General features: G+C 41.5%; 1 protein-coding gene across 1 annotated transcript in view; it reads right to left on the bottom strand.

Moving 5' to 3' along the window:
* The window catches only part of LOC139418722 (eukaryotic initiation factor 4A-I), a 35,391-nt gene extending 17,859 nt beyond the window's left edge, over positions 1-17,532 (bottom strand). Inside the window, exons 1-6 of the mRNA XM_071168376.1 lie at positions 17,399-17,532; positions 7,891-7,948; positions 7,502-7,634; positions 6,738-6,877; positions 5,890-6,058; positions 2,904-3,013 (exon numbers count right to left, since the gene is read on the bottom strand). Coding sequence (XP_071024477.1) covers positions 2,904-3,013; positions 5,890-6,058; positions 6,738-6,877; positions 7,502-7,634; positions 7,891-7,948; positions 17,399-17,421 — 633 coding nt within the window. The 5' untranslated portion in view covers positions 17,422-17,532. The remainder of the gene's footprint in view (positions 1-2,903; positions 3,014-5,889; positions 6,059-6,737; positions 6,878-7,501; positions 7,635-7,890; positions 7,949-17,398) is intronic.
* Positions 17,533-23,581: the final 6,049 nt, after the last annotated feature.

Genomic DNA, 23,581 nt, shown 5'->3' with positions numbered 1-23,581 from the left:
TGGCTATAGAGTCAGCTACAATCCTCAGTAGCTTTCCATCTAAGTTGTCAATGCCAGGAGGTTTGCCATTATTGATCGATAACAATACTTTTTCCACCTCTCCCACACTAACTTTACAAAATTCAAACTGGCAATGCTATTCTTTCATTATTTTTTTTATTTTTTTTTATGCATGCATACAATTGCTCACCGTTCATTGTTCACATTTCCTGCATGAGTTTGCCCACTTTGCCAATGAAATAATCATTAAAATAATTGGCAACATCCAATGGTTTTGTGACGAATAAGCCATCTGATTCGATGAAAGATGGAGTTGAATTTGTCTTTCTGCCCATAATTTCTTTCTGCCCGTACTCCAAAGTTTTTTTCATTGATCTTGGCTTCATAATACAGTTTCTTCTTCTTTTTGTTGCGTTTAGTCACATAATTTATCAATTTACAGTAAGTATGCCAGTCAGATATGCAGCCAGACATATTAGCCACCCCCCCCCCCATTTCTTTCAACCATACAGATTGGTCTCCCAGTGTCTGGTGAAAAGCAGACTGAACCAGGTTTACCTCTAAGAATATGCCTGTGCTTAGCTCCATTCCTTTTCTCTTTACCCCTCCCCCCCACCCAAAATAAACTCTAGTCCTTGCCGATTACAAGCATACCCATAACACGATGCAGCCACCCCCATGCTTAAAAATATAAAGAGTGGTAACTCAGTGATGTATTGGATTTGCCCCAAACATTATGCACAAAAAGTTAATTTCTTTGCCAGTTCTTTTGCAGCATTACTTTAGTGCCTTGTTGCAAACATGATGCATGTTTTGGAATATTTTTCTTCTGTACAGGCTTCCTCCTTCTCACTCTAATTTATGTTAGTATTGTGGAGTAACTATAAATGTTGATCCATCCTCAGTTTTCTATCACAGACATTTAACTCCCCATTGGCCTCATGGTAAAATCCCTGGGCAGTTTCCTTACACTCCATCAACAGGATCCCTGTAGATCTTTGTAGCAACAGGGCATATTAATAAACCATCCTAAGTGTAATTAATAACTTCACCATGCTCAAAGGGATATTCAATGTCTACCCATCTACCAATAGGTGCCATTCTTTGCGAGGTATTGGAAAACCAGCCTGGTCTTTGTCGTTGAATCTGCGCTTAAAAGTCTATGTTCGACAGAGGGTGTCACAACTTCCGCTGATGTCGGCTCCTCCCCTTGTTCGGGCGGCGTTCGGCGGTCGACGTCACCGGCTTTCTAGCCATCGCCGCTCCATTTTTCATGTATCCATTTGTTTTGTCTTGTTCCCTGCACACCTGGTTTTCATTCCCCAATCAATCTACATGTATTTATTCCGCTGTTCCCCCTCGTGTCTTTGCGTAAGATTGTTTTTGTGATTCGTGTTTTTGTACGCACTAGGCTTGCGTGCGTTTTCCTTCGTGTTATTTCACGAAGCCTGTTTGTATACATTTGACGGTTGTGACTGTTTTTGCACGTTTTACACTTTGCCTTGTCGGCTGGAGGTTTTTGGACGCAGCTGCGTCCGTCGGTATATTCTCTCCTGCCGAAATAAAGTGTGCGCCTGTTCACAATTCTCTGCTCTCCTGCACCTGACTTCAGCACAAGTACGCACACGCCTGACAGAGGGACCTTACAGATGATTGTATGTGTGGGGTACAGAGATGGGTAGTCATTACAAAATTATGTTATACACCATTATTGCACACAGAGTTAGTCCATGCAACTATCTGACTTGTTAAGCACAAAAGTCAAGAGGTGTGAATACTTTCTGAAGGCATAAGCAATGAGCAAGCTAAAGCCGAAGTTGTCAATGAGTTGGCCACTACAAGCTTACTACAGATGGATAGACCCGCAAGGCTACAGAAGGCTACTTAACAGTGACAAGCCCATCACATTAGCCTGGATTGGGAAATGAGAAATAGCGTACTTGAAGCATAGATTCCGATTGGTCAGACCAACATTGAACAGCACTTACCACAGGTGCTTCATGCATAAGTTCCTGTCTATAGGTGGGGAAGTGCAGGATGGAGGTGTGATCTGATTTGCCAAAGGGAGGGCGGAGGAAGGCCTTGTTCTCTCCACGTGTAGCACAGGAGATGTGCTGGTAGAATTTTGGAAACATTTACCTCAGATTTCCTTTATTAAAGTCAACAGCTACGATAAATGCGGCCTCGGGATATGCGGTTTCTAGTTTGCACAAAGTCCGGTGTAGTTCCTTGAGAGCCATTGCTTGGGGGAATATACATGACAGTGACAACCAAATAAAATTCTCTCTGAAGGTAATGCGGTTGGAATTTAATGGTCAGGTATACCAGATCGGGAGAACAAAAGGCCTTGAGTTGGTGTACATTACCACAATCACACCATGAGTTGTTAAATCATGAGACATGCCCCTCCACCTTTGTTTTTACCAAATGGTTATTTCTTCCTGTCCTCGCAATGAACAGCGAACCCCGCTGGCTGTATGGAGACAATAAATAAATCCATACAGCCATGATTCTGTAAAACTGAGTATGTTACAGTCCCTTATGTCTCGCCCTGAGCTCGTTAGCAAGTAATATACTCTGAAGCAATGGATGATTTTCTCGCCGACTGAGCCTGATTAGAACCCCACTTCTCCCTCTCCTCCAATGTCAACGGTTTGGTGTAACACCAAGGATGAATGGGGCTGCCTCGGGAAAGATCCAGGTCAGAGAAGTGGCCACCGATCGAATGTCCAAGTTATTTTCGGCTGTAGGAAATAATACTACAAACATTCTGTGCAAATAATATAAGAAATATAAGAAATAACAGGGTGACCGTGTCTGTCGGCGCAATTTTGTCATGATCATAGCTTTCTAACGGACTGTTTGACAGTCTGTGCCCTTACTTGTGCGTGTGGTCCTCTTACCTGTGTGCTGGTGCCGAGCTTCTGGAAAATCTCATAGATCTGGTCCTTGAAACCCCGGCTCAACATCTCATCAGCCTCGTCCAGGACAAACATCTTGATGTACTTAGCAGCTGTAGGGGGAAGATGAGCACTTAGTTCAGACAACTTGAACACAAAATAGTCCAATCCCAATACTCCATTCAGTAAACAAATAATTTAATAAAACATACTGATGTAAAAAACAACTTGAGAAAAGTATGACAAACAGTTATGTTATCTCCAGGGGTTAGAACCAAGATTATTTTCCAATCGTTTCGTTCTGGACAGAACAATTATTTTGTTCGTTCCGTTCCACTGTTCCAACCAGTAAAATAAAGATCTGAACCGGTTCGAACCAAAAAAAAGTATTTTTATATCGTTCCTTTCAGTTCCTTTTTAAACTTGTGAAATATAATTTTTTTAAAACATTTAGTTTGCCATTACATTACCTTACCAATCAGTGGGGATAGAGCAGCTTAATTGCTATGGAGCAGGCAAGCTATTTACATGCATTAGACAGATGAGTGTAGGGTGTGAGATGTGCCAGAAATGTTGTGGGTGGGGAGAGAGCGAGAGAGGGTGGAGGAAGAGGCTTGAAGTGCTGTGGATGTTGTTGTTGTGACAAGCATTTATACAATTATACCAACGCAGGAGCAGCTTCTATGAAGGAATTTTGAATGTCTTTGAACTTCAGAGTTGGCTTAACGTTGGACCAGCTAGCTAGCAAGCAAGCATGTGTGTGCAGAGCAGCACCAGAATTTTAATTTAAAACAAGTCTTACCTTTTTGTAGTTTATAAATCCAATGTGAAACATGAAAACGATAGTATCCTTAACTAGCATTGAATAGGTTAATCTATTCTCAAATTAAAAATCTCTCACCTCGTTTCTGAATCACGCTTGAAACGTCAATAGGCTACGAGACTATGCTTTGGAGGGGGAGGGGCAGGTTGTCTACACGTTGTCTACACACACATTGGAAAAGATTTTCAGCTGGCGGGCAGGCAGGCAGACACGGGAATACATTTCTGAGTGGCAAAGTGTGGGCTTTGCATAGGCACTTTGTTGCGTTTTTTTGTGGGACTGAAAAAAATGCCTGAGAACGTAAAAGAACATTATTTAAAAAAAACTAGAGTCAATTGATGCAACCGTGCTTCACAACTGTAAAACTTAATATGTCCCCAATAACGAAAGTGGAGATTCCCACGAACACGACAGTCTCTGTTGTTTGGGTCAATGATATCCACAAGCTTTACGGCAGTTGTCTGAACTCTGTCGCGGATGTCCTCATTTCAAAGAGGTCTTCTCAAAAAACTGACTGTCCAGACCGAACCGTTGGAGCTACAAACTAATATGCCACCAATATCAAAAGGGGACTCTCACAAACAAGAAGGTGTCGGTTGTTCTGCTCTACGCCAGTACCGGGCTGTAAAAATGGCAAAAAGTGCATTAGGGGGTAAAATGTGCCAAAAGGTAAAAAAACACTTCAAAACCGTGTTTTTATTATTTATTTTTTTACTTTGTGTTTTGCCATTTATGAATGGCTCCCTTTTTCAAAGCGTTTCTATGGGTTATAGCAGTAAAGTCTAAATTCAATGTTTCATCAAATATATATTTTCTATACGTACAGAGGTCCTAAAATTCCAAATCAAATGGCTAAATTATAAATTTTATGATTATCTTAAAACAATTTCATATGTTAGCATAGTAGATATTGCGATCTAAGGGCTTAGACCTACAGGGTTAACCAGTACCCATGCTTTTAAAATAACCGTTCTGTTCCGGAACAGTATAAATCACTTTCGTTTGCTGTTCAGATTCTGTTCTTCTGGAAAAAAATCTAATTCCAATCTCTTGTTATCCTTTTGCGACTAGCAATCCCGGATCCGGGAGTGTAATCATAGCCTCAAACGAATTAGCATAACGCAGCGGACATAAATACCCCTAGAAACTTTTCCTATTCATGAAAATCGCAAATGAAATATATTGAAACACAAGCTTAGCCTTTTGTTAATCACACTGTCATCTCAGATTTCCAAAATATGCGTTACAGCCAACGCTAGACAAGCATTTGTGTAAGTTTATCATGACATAATGCTATGCTAGGCTCTGCTGGCAGCAGGCAACATTTTCACGAAAATAAGAAAAGCAATCAAATTAAATCATTTACCTTTGAAGAACTTAGGATGTTTTCACTCAGGAGACTCCCAGTTAGATAGCAAATGTTCCTTTTTTCAAATAGCTCCCGTTTGTTCATCATGCTTGGCTGAGAAATCGACCGGAAAATGCTACCACTACAACGCCAAACTTTTTTCCAAATTAGCTCCATAATATCGACAGAAACACGGCAAACGTTGTTTAGGATCAATCCTCAAGGTGTTTTTAACATATATATTCAATAATATATCCGTCGAGGCAATTGGTTTCTCATAAGAAGCGATTGGAAAAATGGCTACCTCAGTATTTTACGCAAGATTTTCTGCGGGAGACACCATGTGACCACTTGCTAAATATGGTCCCTTACGGCTATTCTTCAACGGAAATGCGTAAAAAGACGTCACAATGCTGTAGACACCTGGGGAATAAGTAGAAAACGTAAGCTCATACGTAGCTCATTCACAGCAATATAAGGAGTCATTGGCATGAGGCGGTTTCAAAAAATGCGGCACTTCCTGATTGGATTTTTATCTGGGTTTCGCCTGTAACATCAGTTCTGTTGCACTCACAGACAATATCTTTGCAGTTTTGGAAACGTCAGAGTGTTTTCTATCCAAAGCTGTCAATTATATGCATAGTCGAGCATCTTTTCATGACAAAATATCTTGTTTAAAACGGGAACGTTTTTCATCCAAAAATTTAAATATCGCCCCCTAGTCGCAAGAAGATATCTATACAAATCTGGTTACAAAAAAAAGATAATTAATGCAGAATAACACAAAAGTAAACAAAGACCCTGAGGTCATTACTCACAGAGGAACTTGCGGTTCAACATGTCAAACACGCGTCCTGGCGTTCCAACCACTATGTTCGGAGCCTCAGCCTGGAGCTTTGTCACCTCGTTACGGACGTTTGTGCCGCCAATACAGGCATGGCAGGAGGCTCCCATGTAGTCACCCAGGGCCAGGATCACCTTCTGGATCTATTGAAGAGGAGAGGGAGTCAATACAATTTATTAAAACCCTTTTTCAAATCTGCAGTTGTCACAAAGTGCTTTTAGAGTAACACAGCCTAGACCCCAGAGAGCAAGCAGAAGCACAGTGGCAAGAGAAAGCTCCCCCTCTGGCACACATTTTACTACATTTACATGCACACAATACTCACGAAGACCCACATTACAATTCTATTCCATATGTTCTTAATCGAGGTAATTCCATGGTCAAGATACTTTTAGCTTTTTCATACAAATTTGTATTACTTTGACAAGCAACAATCTTCATAAGGAATCAGATTTTTGCAACTCAGTTATGAGTTTGTGCCCTTAGCGTGAACCAGCACCGAGTCGGCTGGGATGAATATGGCATTGTCCGTTTCCCCTTGTCAGATATAACACTCAGTGCCACTCAAAGACACTTTCTTTCCCAGAGACAGAGATGGTACAATATAGTACATGGTTTGATTCACACTATGGAGCAGAGCCGAGCCACGCTTTACCGTGCTGGTCTGGTCCACCATAGTTGCTAGAACCGTACTGGAAAGGACCATGTCATATTAAAATACCAGAGGCACCATGGTACACCATGGTGCGACTGTGTAAAGGGTGCAGGAGTTGCATTCACAGTTAACTGTTTTTAGGCCAATTTAATGTTTGTGCAACCTGCCTGCTGAGCCAGCTCTCGGGTGGGAGCGAGGACCAAGGCCTGGGTGCCCTTCAGCTCGATATCAATCTGCTGGAGGATGGAGATGGCAAACGTGGCAGTCTTCCCTGTGCCTGACTGGGCCTGCGCAATGACATCATAACCTGGTGGGAAATGAAAATTAATTTGTTCACACCGTAGCAAAACATTTTGTAACAGAAAACAAAAACAAGTGTTTCTTATTGGACAAATTCAGGTAGGTCCCTACCCGTTTCATCCCATTTGGTTCCTAGTTGCTAAGACCAAGGATACGCTTTAAAGGCATTTGGGTCACTCTGTTTTGAAGCTTAGGAAATGTGTCCGCTTAATCATTAACTTGCATGAAAATAATAAAAAATGAAAGGCAAGATTGAGAAGGTCTCCAAACCTGACCGGTAGGATACTCTTGAATAAATCAAAGCCAGTATAGTATGATCTCTCAAGAAAACCTTATGTTTGACACAGGAATTAAGAGGATTAAGTAATTAAATAAAGGTTAAATGTTTTTTTAAATACAATTTTTAAGTAAGTAAGTATAGATGCTCATGCAACTTCAGTCAGCGACAATTTAGGCTAGATCATCTTGAAGCAAGAAGCAATGTTCAAGAATCAACACATTAATAGGCATTTTGGAACCTTAGCTTATACCCATCTTGAAAAAGGTCTGACTGAAACGTGAACAAAATAAACAACATGCAGAGATTATATCCTGTGTGTGTGAGTTTATACTTTAGGAAGCTTGTACTTACCCTTGATACAAGGGAGGATGGCCCTCTGCTGAATGGCAGACGGTTTCTCAAAACCATAGGCATAGATTCCTCTCAGGAGAGTCTCACGCAGGGCCATCTCATCGAAGCTGTCCACGATCTCATTCCAGTTACTCTGTGGAGAGAAAAAAATGATTGTAGAGCACGGTCAGTATAAATAGCACCCCAGTACTGTACTTCTTATACACAAACCCCAGTACTGTTTTTTTAGCCAGCGGAGACAAAAAAACAAGTCTGAGATACATGCATCTTTTCTTCCATTCCATTAGACAACATGCCATTCGATATTTAACAATGCAACATGTCCTTTATCCAACATTTAACAAAGTGTAGCTTGACACACACACACACACACACACACAAACACTTACCTCAATGATGCCATCTGGCTCCATGCCCTCTGGGCCATTGTCTCTGTTGGAGAGGTCTCTGTAGGAAAACGTTAAATGTTGATACTTTAGGATACATATCATGTTGCATACATTTGCTAAATATAATGATATCTTGGGAAAAAAAAAACATTTCTGACCAAAAATCTATAAGGGGTCTGCCAGAATGTGATTGGCTCATTACAATGATTGCATTGAGGCAGCCATGTTCAATAAAGTTGCTGACAAACAGCAATGCAAAAGCTGGGGCACACACCTAACTTGCGTGATACATTCTGAGGACGAGATGAAGCAAGAAGCTCCACTCCCATCAATCTGTCAATGTGAAAATACAGCGATACGCAGACCAATTGGGGATTTTATTTTTTATGGAGGTCTATGAGTGTCAGATATGGTCAACAATATTTTTTATTGCTAATTTGCTAAGTGAGGCTTATTTGATCTAATATAAGTTTCGTAATGTTTAGTTTGTTATGAATGTACTGATATAAGTGGACGCACATGGTATCTCCGCAACTTTGAGAAAAAATATTTTATATAGTAGTTGTCTGTTGTGCACAAGCGTTATCTGCCCTCTCATTGGCTAGAATGTTCATGCCTGATCTCGCCTCCTTCCGCCTGACTTTCCGCCAACGACTCCCATTGTTAGGGCACAGATAAGACGGATCTTGTCATTACATAAAGCAGGGGTGCGTGCACAATCAGAATTCAAAGAGGTCCAGTGATTCACAACAGGTCCAAACCATTAAAATGTCTAACGTGCGCTATGTTTTGGGGGCATATGTAGTTCTTGTATATGTATAGCTAATAAACAAAGTACTACATTTCAATAACAATTCAACAATATTTATTGCACATTTTCAATGTAGACACTTTAAACAGGTAAAATAAATATGCAGCGTAATCATAAATAAAAGTAGGCCTATCACAAATGTTTTCACTTCAAGCAAAACAAGGCCGCATCTTCACAAAAACATTTTTTTTAAAGTGCCTGTTTCTGAAAAAAGTGCTTTGATTTTTGAACAAATAAGAAGCCACAGGTTTAATATGTATCTTTACAACTCTCTCCCACCTCTCTTCTTTAGTGAGAGAAATAGGCTTTTGCTTGTCCTGCCAGTCATTTGAACCTTGGCTGGAATGGAGTCAGTGCCATTGTCATGCACATACTGTATGTAGGTGCTCATTGGTGAGCCTAGAACGGTACTTATTGTTAATGATGTTCATAGTGGAGATAGAAGACTCACAACTGTATGTGGTGCCAAACATGGTCAAGGTGTGTAGTGCTACTTTGGTTAGACCAGGGAGAACAGTCTCAGACATTGCCTGCAGCCAGAAAGCGTCATGATCAGTTAGTTGAAAGTGCTCTCTTAGTGCAACATTTGCTTGCAGATCAATCAGTTCCATCTGTAGAGATCCAACATGTGCCCACTTGAAGGTCTGTGTCACCTCCTTTGAAAATCCCCTGACATCTGTGATGATGAATGGATTCTCACTTAGAAGGAAATGCTATCGAAGGCTAAAGCTGTCAAAGCGATTGCTGAAGTTTCCAATCAGCTTTATCTATGAAGTCAACATGAGGAGAAGCATCTCTCTCACCCTGAATCTGTTTCTGCACTTTTGAGAAGTGTGCATAGTCTTCTTGAAGATCTTCATTGAACAATTCCAGTTCCCTCTGGAAGGAGAGGACAGATGTCATCAAATCACAAACTGAATTGTTCTTGCCCTGTAGTTTCACATTGAGCTCATTAAAGTGTGACGTGGTGTTTACCAAAAAAGCAACAATATCCATTTTGCTCGTCTTGCAAAAAAAGTGAAAACTGTGTTGCCTTCTGACTCTTGAGCTGTACTAGGAAAGCTGTTATTTCCTTTCGAATGGACCAAAAGCGTTTCAACACCCTGCCTTTACTGAGCCATCTTACGTTGTTGTGCAGCAGTAGGTCTTTGTATTTGCCTCAACTTCTTTCATGAATTCTCTCAGCAGGCGATGCTGATGAGATGGGGATGCCCTGAGGAAGTTAATGAGTTTCATCATTGTATTCATCACTTCAGCATACTCTTCCGACAGATTGCTGTGAGGTCAGGGTTTTCGTCTTTCGGCCGTGCCACAGCTCCCCTCTCTCTTCCTATCATGGTAGGGGCCCCATCTGAGGTGATAGAGAATACTTGTTTTAGATCTATTCCCCTCTTTCTCTGCATGTCCTTTATGGCCATGGATATGTCCTTTCCTCTTGTATGTGTCTCGAGTGGTGTTACACCTAACAGGTCTTCGCAGAATTTTGTCTTCTCTGTGTGGTAAAATCTAACATACATCAGAAGCTGGGCCTTATCACTCACATCAGTAGATTCATCAACAGCTAATGCTCTGCGTGGTGCACTCCGAATAGCTTCATCATGCTGTGTTAATACATCCTCTGCTTGTATTTCACTCTTTCTTGCTGTTGTTGTACACGACATTGGGATTTTCTTGATTTTTTCACACAGCTCGTAAAGTTTCAGCAACAGCATTCGTGCACTCCGTCGTCACTCCCCCGTCAGTAAAACGGATTTTGGTGTTGACCCAAAATCCAAGCTATTTTTAGTTAACATTCACTTGCACGTTGTTGGGCAGTGAATGCTTGGGAGAGGACTCTGGTGGACCGATCATACTGGGCTTTGAGTTTGTTTATTTTGCGTACCCTCAACTCAGACTGCTGTGGATATTTTTGCTCAAAAGATCGTGCATTGTCTCGTAGTGGCGCTTCACGTTGGCACTTTTTATTAGAGCCACAGTCGCTGAACATATCAGGCAGAGTTGTTGGACACTCGCTGCGGGAAGGATAAAGGCATATTTGTCTGTCCACTCCTCTTTGAAAGCTCCATTTTCTGTATCGATTTTCCTGACTTTTGCGTACGCCATTCTATCATTTCTCCTCTCGCTTCCGCCTTTGCTTCTCTTGCGGTCTCTCAACATCTGACAACATCAGTCTCCTAACATCAGTCTCCACTGTGAAGAGTCATTGTAAACATTTGCTTTGATTGGCTGAGTTTCGTGAAGTGATTTAAGTAACGCACGCGATTGGACAAGTATGGGGCACTGTCTGGGACCTTCCAAGCTGTGCTGTATGTCTACATTGAAAAAAAGGGTTGCTTCATCAGTATTTAATTTAACAATTATTTATGAGAAATGTGTCGAGGTCCAGATAGAACCTACAACTATCAGAAAATGTGCATGACCTTTTTTTTGTATTTCCCCACCAGAAGTGTGTTTCCATCAGATACAAGGCGTTGCGTGATGACGCAAAATAAGGGCTATAAATACATAGGCCTACCGGCAGGCTGGAAAAGGAGGCTTGTCTATCTGCATTTACCCCATTGGAAACATCCTTATTATTATTATTATTATTCGCAAAAAAATTGTAAAGTATTCTCATTGTAAATATTCTAACTTTTTAACCATAAATGGTAGAGACATGGGGTTTGGATTATTGTTTTTCTAACCTAATGTTATATTGAGTGGGCATATTTTTTATAAACCTTGAATGAATTTAACATTTTATGGGTGAACACAATACAAAGTATGCCACTGTCCTTCTAAGACACCAATGTCCCTTTAAGAGCTCCGTTGGCCCGAAAGGCCAATATACAGATCTCTCCGTGACTGTTCGGGTCGAGTCCGTTTTTTGATTGGGTGAAGTCCGTTTTTTGATTGGGTGGAGTCCGTTTTTTTGGGGGGGAGCAACGCGCAACTTTTGGTAACATACCCTAGCCGGTCCATGTTTCCTACTCTTATTCACAGGGGGGGGGCGATAGCTTTGTTATTTTTTGGTCTTCTCATTTGTGGTGAGAGTCATCTTCCCTTGTCAGTAGTAGTTAGCTGGCTTTAGCCTTTTCAGCTTCCCACATCTCAGATTTATAATTAAATAATATGACCTGGCAAATATTCGTATAGTTGTCAGTGTAACCTACAACATGATCCTAGTTTGATATGCTACTTGTATGTATTCACTCCCATATTAGCTAAAAGTAGAATGTCATGTTTTGGTCAGAGAGGGAGAAAAAGCACATGGCAACAGCAGTTTTTACTGTTAGTAAAAACTAGTTATTAGTTCAGAGACTTGTCCAGAACCCACTCTCTGCGTTGTCTTGGTTGTATGCTTAGGGTCATTCTCCTGTTGGAAGGTGAACCCCAGTCTGAGGTCCTGCGTGCTCCGGAGCAGGTTTTCATCAAGGATCTCTCTGTAACGCTTAGCATTCAGCCCAAAGAGTTCAATCTTGGTTTCATCAAACCAGAGATTCTTGTTTCTCATGGTCTAAGAGTCTTTAGGTGCCTTTTGGCAAACTTCAAGCGGACTGTCATGTGCCTTTTACTAAGGAGTGACTTCTGTCTAGCCACTCTACTATTAAGGCCTGATTGGTGGAGTACTGCAGAGATGGTTGTCCTTCTGGAAGGTTCTCCCATCTCCACAGAGGAACTATAGAGCTCTGTCAGAGTGACCATCGGGTTCTTGGTCACCTCCCTGACCAAGGCCCTTCTACCCCGATTGCTCAGTTTGGCCGGGTGGCCAGCTCTAGGAAGAGTCTTGGTGGTTCCAAACTTCTTCCATTTAAGAATTATGGAGGCCACTGTGTTCTTGGGGCCCTTCAATGCTGCAGAAATGTTTTGGTACCCTTCCCCAGATCTGTGACTTGACATAATCATGTCTCGGAGCTCTACGGACAATTTCTTCGACCTCATGGCTTGGCTTTTAGATCTGACATGCACTGTCAACTGTGGGACCTGACATAGACAGGTGTGTGCCTTTCCAAATCATGACCAATAAATAGAATTTACCACAGGTGGACTCCAATCGAGTTGTAGAAACATCTCAAGAATGATCAATGGGGCCTCCCGGGTGGCGCAGTGGTTAAGGGCGCTGTACTGCAGCGCCAGCTGTGCCATCAGAGTCCCTGGGTTTGCGCCCAGGCTCTGTCGTAACCGGCCGCGACCGGGAGGTCCGTGGGGTGACGCACAATTGGCCTAGCGTCGTCCGGGTTAGGGAGGGCTTGGTCGGTAGGGATGTCCTTGTCTCATCGTGCACCAGCGACTCCTGTGGCGGACCGGGCGCAGTGCGCGCTAGCCAAGGTTGCCAGGTGCACGGTGTAGCCTCCGACACATTGGTGCTGGCTTCCGGGTTGGATGCGCGCTGTGTTAAGAAGCAGTGCGGCTGGTTGGGTTGTGTATCGGAGGACGCATGACTTTCAACCTTCGTCTCTCCCGAGCCCGTACGGGAGTTGTAGCGATGAGACTACAACAATTGGATACCACGAAATTGGGGAGAAAAAGGGGTAAAAAATATATATATATATTTAAATGAATAATCAATGGAAACAGAATGCACCGGCCTCAATTTTGAGCATCATAGCAAAGGGTCTGAATACTTAAATAAGGCATTTCAATTTTTATTTAATTAAAAATGTGCAAAAAAATCTAAAAACCTGTTTTCACTTTGTCATTTTGAGGTATTGTGTATAAATTGATGAGGAAATATTATGTAATTCATTTTTGAATAAAAGTTAAGGATTCTCTGGTCTGAAGAAACCAAGATTGTACTCTTTGGCCTGAAAGCCAAGTGTCACATCTGGAGGAAATCTGGCACCATCACTATGGTGATGGCAGCATCATGCTGTGGGGATGTTTTTGAGCGGCAGGGACTGGGAGACTAGTCAGGATCAAGGGAACAACGAACGGAGCGAAGTACAGAGACAGGACCTCAGACTGGAGCAAAGGTTCACCAACAACCTTAAGCACACAGCCAAGGCAATGCGGGAATGGCTTCGGGACAAGTCTCTGAATATCCTTGAGTGGCCCAGCCAGAGCCCGGACTTGAACACGATCAAACATCTCTGGAGAGACCTGAAAATAGCTGTGCAGCAACGCTCCCCATCCAACCTGACAGAGCTTGAGAGGATCTGCAGAGAAGAATGGGAGAAACTTCCCAAATACAGGTGTGCCAAGCTTGTAGCATCATGCCCAAGAAGACTCAAGGCTGTAATCGATGCCATTGGCGGTTCAACAAAGTACTGAGTAAAGGTTCTGAATACTTATGTAAAATTTGATATCAGTTTTTTTAAATAAATTGGCTAAAATTTCTTAACCTGTTTTAATTTTGTCATTATGGGGTATGTGTAGATTGATGAGGGAAAAATTCCGTAACAAGTCATATATATATATATATATATATATATATATATATATATATATATATATATATATATATATACATATATGTATATGTATATATACAGTGGGGCAAAAAAGTATTTAGTCAGCCACCAATTGTGCAAGTTCTCCCACTTAAAAATATGAGAGGCCTGTAATTTTCATCATAGGTAGTACACTTCAACTATGACAGACAAAATGAGAAAAAAAATCCAGAAAATCACACTGTAGGATTTTTAATCTATTTATTTGCAAATTATGGTGGAAAATAAGTATTTGGTCAATAACAAAACTTTATCTCAATAATTTGTTATATACCATTTGTTGGCAATGACAGAGGTCAAACGTATTGCAGATTCAGTCTTCCCAGCCTGGTGCAGGTCTACAATTTTGTTTCTGGTGTCCTTTGACAGCTCTTTGGTCTTGGCCATAGTGGAGTTTGGAGTGTGACTGTTTGAGGTTGTGGACAGGTGTCTTTTATACTGATAACAAGTTCAAACAGGTGCCATTAATACAGGTAACGAGTGGAGGACAGAGGAGCCTCTTAAAGAAGAAGTTACAGGTCTGTGAGAGCCAGAAATCTTGCTTGTTTGTAGGTGACCAAATACTTATTTTCCACCATAATTTGCAAATAAATTCATAAAAAATCCTACAATGTGATTTTCTGGATTTTTTTTCTCATTTTGTCTGTCATAGTTGAAGTGTAAATATGATGAATATTACAGGCCTCTCTCATCTTTTTAAGTGGGAGAACTTGCACAATGGTGGCTGACTAAATAATTTGTTCCCCACTGTACATACATATACATAGATACATATAATTGTTACAGCTCAACTAAAACAATCTCAGTCGACCAACAGCCAAACTACCAATCGATGACCATTCGACTAATTGGGGTAAGCCCCAGCGGCATCATATGAGATGTGAATAGGCAACATTTCATTCCTTAGTCAGAGTATATTTTATCTCGCTTTCAGCTCAAATAATGGCACCACCGATTTCAAGAAATTTTGCCTTGTTTTTTACGCGGTTGTGTCATAATTCTTTGCATACTTTCCGATGAAGCGTGCAACGATGCAAACTTCAAATTAGGGACAAACGGAGTATGCATTCGAGAACTGCCCTCCATGCTCCGTTTCACCCATTTTGATTTGGACTCATTCTCCAACCCTCCAGTGCTCCAATTTGCATGCTTGTAGCACAGTAACATGCATTTTGAGAAACACCCAATGTATGATGTAAGACCACACAGCTCACGTTATGTGCGCGAGTGTTGCAAAATAAATGTACACATGCATGTTATTCAATCATTGCTTATAAATTGCTCCGCGCATCAACGAGCATCCGCGTTGCCAGGCACTACAATTGAAACTTGGTTCTATTTGTGATGCTTCATGCGCTGCAAGTCCTGCCCCTCTCATCTCCTTATTGATTTTTAGGAGCATGTAACCACATGGGTGATTGAAATATTTACTGAGGTCCACACTCAAGTCCAGTTGGGTGGTAATGCACATTAAAGTTCGTTGCCAACCGTCATATGAAGTCCAAAGAAGACTGAAGGAGGAGAGATTACTAGAAACTAACTTGGTTTACCCTTTTATCTGTGGATTAATTGTCGGAGTAGAGGACCTGGTGCATTTCAGGTAAAATAACATGCCAATGTTTATATCCCAGGACAAATGAGCTAGCAACAGCAAACTAGCTAAATTGCCATGAATGTTTAATGCTTTTCGACCTGTCTCCAAATTAATATAGTTTGTTCGGAGTTCGTTTTGATATTTCAACCTGTGTCCTGATCGCGTCTGGTGTGGACAAACTCAACATGCGCACGCACGCCCCATCTAGACAGCATGTTAGAAGTAGTTTTCACATACAAACTTTATGTCTAAACTCAATCAAATATGCTTCCAAAAAATAGCATGGTCGCTGTTGTAGAACGTTTATTTGCACCAGCATCCATCATGAAAATCTGAAAAGACGCGTCCATGTAAATAGGATTATTAGGGAAATCGTTCTTGCAAAGCATGTAAACGTTTTAATCGAAATATTATATTAATCCGACTATCCACAATAATCTCACGGTGTGCATGTAACCGTACAGTGACAGAACCATAACCCCTGAAATGTACCTACACATGGTTATTCTAACAACAATTGTGAAAGGAAACGTTTCCACCGCAATTCGTCACATGATACATTTTGCAGACACAAAAATATTGGTCGTCTGTTGACATTTATAACATTGTACCAACACTTCCTGTTTCCATCACACTTTTTATGACTTTACTCACATAAAAACGGTGGATGGAAACGTGTTTTCTGATACATTTGATCACGTCTTCCCAATGCAGACGATTTAAACACGCCAATACAAATACAGTTTATTGTGTTCAGACAGAGGTTTTGAAGAGAACAGCACGAGTGGTCATTGTGGATAACAAAATTGGTGGGGGTTCGCTGGCTATGCGCTAACGTCAGTGGAAATTAAAACCCCGTGATTAAACGCCTAGCCTACTACTAGTAGCTAGCTAGCAAAACGGCACTACACATTCAGCAGGGATAACCATACTAATTTAGCTGGAATTAGACAAAATACTAGCAACGGTCAATCAAATGCCCTATCCGATAGCAAATCCTTCCATTTTGTACAAGCTCGTACACATAACGTTAACATTTGGGGTAGCTAAGAAATGTAACGGTAACGTTAGCCAGCTAACGCTAGACACTAAATTATCTCGCAAATTAGCTCGAGTTCTGGGATTGTTAGACAACGTCCGTTAGCTAATGTAGCTAAACATGACTAAAGACACTCACTGGGGCAGAACATAATTTGTGCACGATTGCGGGGCTCGCTGGTGGTGAGACAGGCCACCATTTCCCCGCAACCTCTGTCTGGTGTTCGCCTGCCAAATTATAGCTAACGTTAGCTAACTATTTTAGTGAACCGATTAGCAGTTCGCCTTCAAAGTCAGTCAATTCGTGAGCTGACCAGCAAATCAGTGTTTACAATTCATGGCACAATATTCGCTAACTAGCTAGTTAACACGTTATAACGTGATAAAATGTGCAAACGGCTTGGCGTTAGAGACATGGCTAGCAACTCCAACCAGACTACCAGAAGCTAGTTTACAGTTGCTAACGTTGCACTAAAACGACAGCACAAGGAAATCGCTAACGCAAAACTAGATAAAATTGCATGCTGCATTTTATAACGGGGGGGGGGGGGGGGGATCACGGAATTGCTGGACTGACAGTGTTATCATATCAACGTATAACTGGTTATAATAAAAAAAATTAGCTGGGCTCTTTACCTCTCTTCATAATCTGCCGACATTGTCACAAAGGGCGAATACGCCGCAAAAAAATGTTTTAGGTACCACAACGTGATCTGGAAAGTACAGTTTTGATTGCAGAAGGGGACTATCGTTCAATGTTGGCCACACCCATTGTGATATTTTATTGGGTATGTAAGACGTCATTAAACTTGTGGTCTACGCCTTTTTCAACATAATAGGAGTGAAAGGATGCGTCTTTTCGTTCCTCACCTGCAACAACACCATTGAAGAAACGTAAGGAAAAATGAATTCATCGAAGTTCTTAATTATGACGCAGTAGACATCATTTTGGCTCCGGTGAATGACAAAATACAGTGCTGCCAGTACTGAACCTGGTAAATTATATTCAGATGCTGAAAACAGTAATGTTCTGGCTAGATTTTTTTTTCAGAATAATAAAATAAATATTTTAAAGCCACACCATGAGAGAGATGTGCATACTATCAAAGAGTGGGTCACCAATAAAACCGAAAATGTGTCAGAAAGATCCGTGAATACGATTCATTATTTTGAATTCTACTCAAAATAGAGAGTGGAAAAACGGAAAACAACTTGTTTTCTAATTTATTGTTTTCAAAATTGGAAATGTAATAACGGAAAACAAATAACTATATATATAATTGTAAAACATTATTTTTTTATACACGCTCCTAATATAACATTTACTGGGTTTAGGAGGTGTGTTTCCTGCCCAGGTTGGCAGCACAAATAAATAATTATAAACTGGGTGGTTCGGGCCCTGAATGCTGATTGGCTAACAGCTGTGGTATATATATACCACCTATGACAACATATTTATTTTTACTTATCTAATTACGATGGTAACCAGTTTATAATAGCAATAAGGCTCTTTGGGGGTTTGTGATATATGGCCAATATACCATGGCTAAGGGCTGTGTCCAGGCACTCCGGGTTGCGTCGTGTTTAAGAACAGCCCTTGGCTGTGGCATATTAGCTATATGCCACACCTCCTCTGGCCTTATTGCTTAATTATACCGTGAGTGTGACAGGACAATAACAATTATAATGGTAGCTAAGATACATAACTGATATTGAAGTTAGCATGCCAATAGAACAAACTCAACAACAACTGAACAAAGTTGGCTAGCCCTACCTTGTTTCTGGTTATAGACATGCTAGTAGTAGCTAGTGGAAGTAAGTTAGTCCCTCAACCTGCTTGACTTTTTCCACATTTTGTTACGTTACAGTCTGAATTCAAAATGGATTAAATAGTTTTTTTCTCCTCATCAATCTACACAGAATATCCCATAATGACAAAGCAAAACAGTTTTTTAGAATTTTTGCAAATGTATTAAAAATACAAAAACTGACTTAACTTTTACTTAAGTATTCAGAACCTTTACTCAGTACTTTGTTGAAACACCTTTGGCAGCGATTACAACCTTGAGTATTCGTGGGTATGACACTAACAGCTTGGCACACCTGTATTTGGGGAGTTTCTCTCATTCTTCTCCGCAGATCCTCTCAAGCTCTGTCAGGTTGGATGGGGAGCGTCGCCGCACAGCTATTTTCAGGTCTCTCCAGAGATGTTCAAAGGTTTTCAAGTCCGTGCTCTGGCTGGGCCAGTCCATGACATTCAGAGACTTGTCCAGAAGCCACTCCTGTAATATCTTGGCTATGTGCTTGGGGTTGTTGTCCTGCTGGAAGGTAAAACCTTCACCCCAGTCTGAGCTCCCGGGCGCTCTGGAGCAGGTTTTTATCAAGGATCTCTCTGTACTTTGCGCCATTGATCTTTGCCTCGATCCTGACTAGTCTCCTAGTCCCTGCCACTGACAAAACATCCCCACAGCATGATGCTGCCACCACCATGCTTCACCTTAGGGATTGTACCGGGTTTCCTCCAGATGTGATGTTTGGAGTTCAGGCCAAAGAGTTCAATTTTGGTTACATCAGACTAGAAAATCTTGTTTCTGGTGGTCTGAGAGTCTTTAGTTGCCTTTTGGCAAATTCCAAGTGGGCTGTCATGTGCCTTATACTGATGAGTGGCTTCCGTCTGGCCACTACCATAAATGCCTGATTGGTGGAGTGCTGCAGAGATGGTTGTCCTTCTCTATAAATCAAATCAAATGTTTTTGTCACATGCGCCAAATACGACAGGTTTAGACCTTACCCCGAAATACTTACTTTACAAGCCCTTAAACAACAGTGCAGTTAAGAAAATAGAGATAAGAAAATATTTGCTAAATAAACTCAATATATATTTTTTTAAGCAGCACAATAAAATAACAATAATGAGGCTATATACAGGGGATACCGGTTCTGAGTCAATGTGCGGGTGTACAGGTTAGTCGCGATAATATGTACATGTACAGTGGGGCAAAAAAGTATTTAGTCAGCCACCAATTGTGCAAGTTCTCCCACTTAAAAAGATGAGAGAGGCCTGTAATTTCCATCATAGGTACACTTCAACTATAACAGACAAAATGAGAAAAAAAATCCAGAAAATCACATTGTAGGATTTTTAATGAATTTATTTGCAAATTATGGTGGACAATAAGTATTTGGTCACCTACAAACAAGCAAGATTTCTGGCTCTCACAGACCTGTAACTTCTTCTTTAAGAGGCTCCTCTGTCCTCCACTCGTTACCTGTATTAATGGCACCTGTTTGAACTTGTTATCAGTATAAAAGACACCTGTCCACAACCTCAAACAGTCACACTCCAAACTCCACTATGGCCAAGACCAAAGAGCTGTCAAAGGACACCAGAAACAAAATTGTAGACCTGCACCAGGCTGGGAAGACTGAATCTGCAATAGGTAAGCAGGTTGGTTTGAAGAAATCAACTGTGGGAGCAATTATTAGGAAATGGAAGACATACAAGACCACTGATAATCTCCCTCGATCTGGGGCTCCATGCAAGATCTCACCCCGTGGGGTCAAAATGATCACAAGAACGGTGAGCAAAAATCAGGGACTCCAGGGACTCAAATCCTGCGGTGCCAGACGTGTCCCCCTGCTTAAGCCAGTACATGTCCAGGCCCGTCTGAAGTTTGCTAGAGAGCATTTGGATGATCCAGAAGAAGATTGGGAGAATGTCATATGGTCAGATGAAACCAAAATATAACTTTTTGGTAAAAACTAAACTCGCCGTGTTTGGAGGACAAAGAATGCTGAGTTGCATCCAAAGAACACCATACCTACTGTGAAGCATGGGGGTGGAAACATCATGCTTTGGGGCTGTTTTTCTGCAAAGGGACCAGGACGACTGATCTGTGTAATGGAAAGAATGAATGGGGCCATGTATCGTGAGATTTTGAGTGAAAACCTCCTTCCATCAGCAAGGGCATTGAAGATGAAACGTGGCTGGGTCTTTCAGCATGACAATGATCCCAAACACACCGCCCGGGCAACGAAGGAGTGGCTTCGTAAGAAGCATTTCAAGGTCCTGGAGTGGCCTAAGCCAGTCTCCAGATCTCAACCCCATAGAAAATCTTTGGAGGGATGTTAAGGGAATTTTTTATCAATGATGACTAATTATGTATACATTTCAATCAGGACTGACTAATCAGAATACTATTATGTTACTGTATATGTACTAATCAGAATACTATTGTTACTGTATATGTATGAATTTTATTTTTAATCCTAGTACTGAATATAATGTGTGTAAATATAATCAAGAATTAGAACAATGACTGTCTGTACCATGGTAGAAATGAATGAACTTATAGCCAGTCTGGCTAGAAGGCTTATCTACACAAGCATGACCTTGGCTCTGTCATATATTATCTTAATAGTGAGAGACATGTGAGAACCATACAGCCATTGTACTAGAGCGGAGATGACACGGGCTGGTACTGAAACTAATGACGTCATTTTAAGTTTATAATCTGTGGTAAAATGTGTAAGGAGCAGTACTCTCGTGAATAAAAGCTGCTGGTTGACTTTAATACTGGGCTCTATCAATTTTATACAAATAAGGGTCATACAAATCCTTATGAATTGACAGAGTGTTTGATTTTAATTGGGTATTAAAACAGAGGAATTTAATTCCTGCAACAAGGGAGTTGAAAGTCTGTGTTGCCCAGCAACAGCCCCAAAACATCACTGCTCTAGAGGAGATCTGCATGGAGGAATGGGCCAAAATACCAGCAACAGTGTGTGAAAACCTTGTGAAGACTTACAGAAAATGTTTGACCTCTGTCATTGCCAACAGAGTATATAACAAAGTATTGAGATAAACTTTTGTTATTGACCAAATACTTATTTTCCACCATAATTTGCAAATAAATTCATTAAAAATCCTACAATGTGATTTTCTGGATTTTTTTCTCTCATTTTGTCTGTCATAGTTGAAGTGTACCTATGAGGAAAATTACAGGCCTCTCTCATCTTTTTAAGTGGGAGAACTTGCACAATTGGTGGCTGACTAAATACTTTTTTGACCCACTGTAGGTATGGGTAAAGTGGCTTTGCATAGGTAATAAGTAGTAGCTAGTAGCAGCAGTAAAGAATAGTCCGGGTGGCCATTTGATACATTTTTCAGCAGTCTTATGGTTTGGGGCAGAAGGAGGATCAGACCCTTTTTTTCAATTTTCGCCTAAAATGACATACCCATATCTAACTGCCTGTAGCTCAGGACCTGAAACACAGATATGCATATGAAAGTAAACACTTTGACGTTTGTGGAAATGTGAAATGAATGTATTAGAATATAACACATTAGATCTGGTAAAAGATAATACAACAAAAAAATTAGTGTTTTTTTTTCAACATTGAAATGCAAGAGAAAGGCCAATATATGATTTAGGAATCTAGACGTAATTTAGATTATCGTGTCTGAGCAAAGTTTTAGACTTATCGAATTGCATTTCTGTTCAAAATGTTGTATCAAGACTGCCCAAATGTGCCTAATTGGTTTATTCATACATTTTCAAGTTCATATGATGAGGCTCCCACGCTGAGGTCTGTCCAACGCTGGTCCGACCAAGCTGACTCCACACTCCAAGACTGCTTCCATCACGTGGACTGGGAGATGTTTCGTATTGCGTCAGATAACAACATTGACGAATACGCTGATTCGGTGTGCGAGTTCATTAGAACGTGCGTTGAAGATGTCGTTCCCATAGCAACGATTAAAACATTCCCTAACCAGAAACCGTGGATTGATGGCAGCATTCGTGTGAAACTGAAAGCGCGAACCACTGCTTTTAATCAGGGAAAAGTGTCTGGTAACATGACCGAATACAAACAGTGCAGCTATTCCCTCCGCAAGGCTATCAAACAAGCTAAGCGCCAGTACAGAGACAAAGTAGAATCTCAATTCAACGGCTCAGACACAAGAGGCATGTGGCAGGGTCTACAGTCAATCACGGACTACAGGAAGAAATCCAGCCCAGTCACGGACCAGGATGTCTTGCTCCCAGGCAGACTAAATAACTTTTTTGCCCGCTTTGAGGACAATACAGTGCCACTGACACGGCCTGCAACGAAAACATGCAGTCTCTCCTTCACTGCAGCCGAGGTGAGTATAAGACATTTAAACGTGTTAACCCTCGCAAGGCTGCAGGCCCAGACGGCATCCCCAGCCGCGCCCTCAGAGCATGCGCAGACCAGCTGGCCGGTGTGTTTACGGACATATTCAATCAATCCCTATACCAGTCTGCTGTTCCCACATGCTTCAAGAGGGCCACCATTGTTCCTGTTCCCAAGAAAGCTAAGGTAACTGAGCTAAACGACTACCGCCCCGTAGCACTCACATCCGTCATCATGAAGTGCTTTGAGAGACTAGTCAAGGACCATATCACCTCCACCCTACCTGACACCCTAGACCCACTCCAATTTGCTTACCGCCCAAATAGGTCCACAGACGATGCAATCTCAACCACACTGCACACTGCCCTAACCCATCTGGACAAGAGGAATACCTATGTGAGAATGCTGTTCATTGACTACAGCTCGGCATTCAACACCATAGTACCCTCCAAGCTCGTCATCAAGCTCGAGACCCTGGGTCTCGACCCCGCCCTGTGCAACTGGGTACTGGACTTCCTGACGGGCCGCCCCCAGGTGGTGAGGGTAGGCAACAACATCTCCTCCCCGCTGATCCTCAACACTGGGGCCCCACAAGGGTGCGTTCTGAGCCCTCTCCTGTACTCCCTGTTCACCCACGACTGCGTGGCCACGCACGCCTCC

Source organism: Oncorhynchus clarkii, chromosome 10 (assembly GCF_045791955.1).
Source record: "Oncorhynchus clarkii lewisi isolate Uvic-CL-2024 chromosome 10, UVic_Ocla_1.0, whole genome shotgun sequence".
Classification (NCBI taxonomy): domain Eukaryota; kingdom Metazoa; phylum Chordata; class Actinopteri; order Salmoniformes; family Salmonidae; genus Oncorhynchus; species Oncorhynchus clarkii.
The sequence above is the reverse complement of the archived record's forward strand: the minus strand, read 5'-3'. Positions and strand labels throughout refer to the sequence as shown.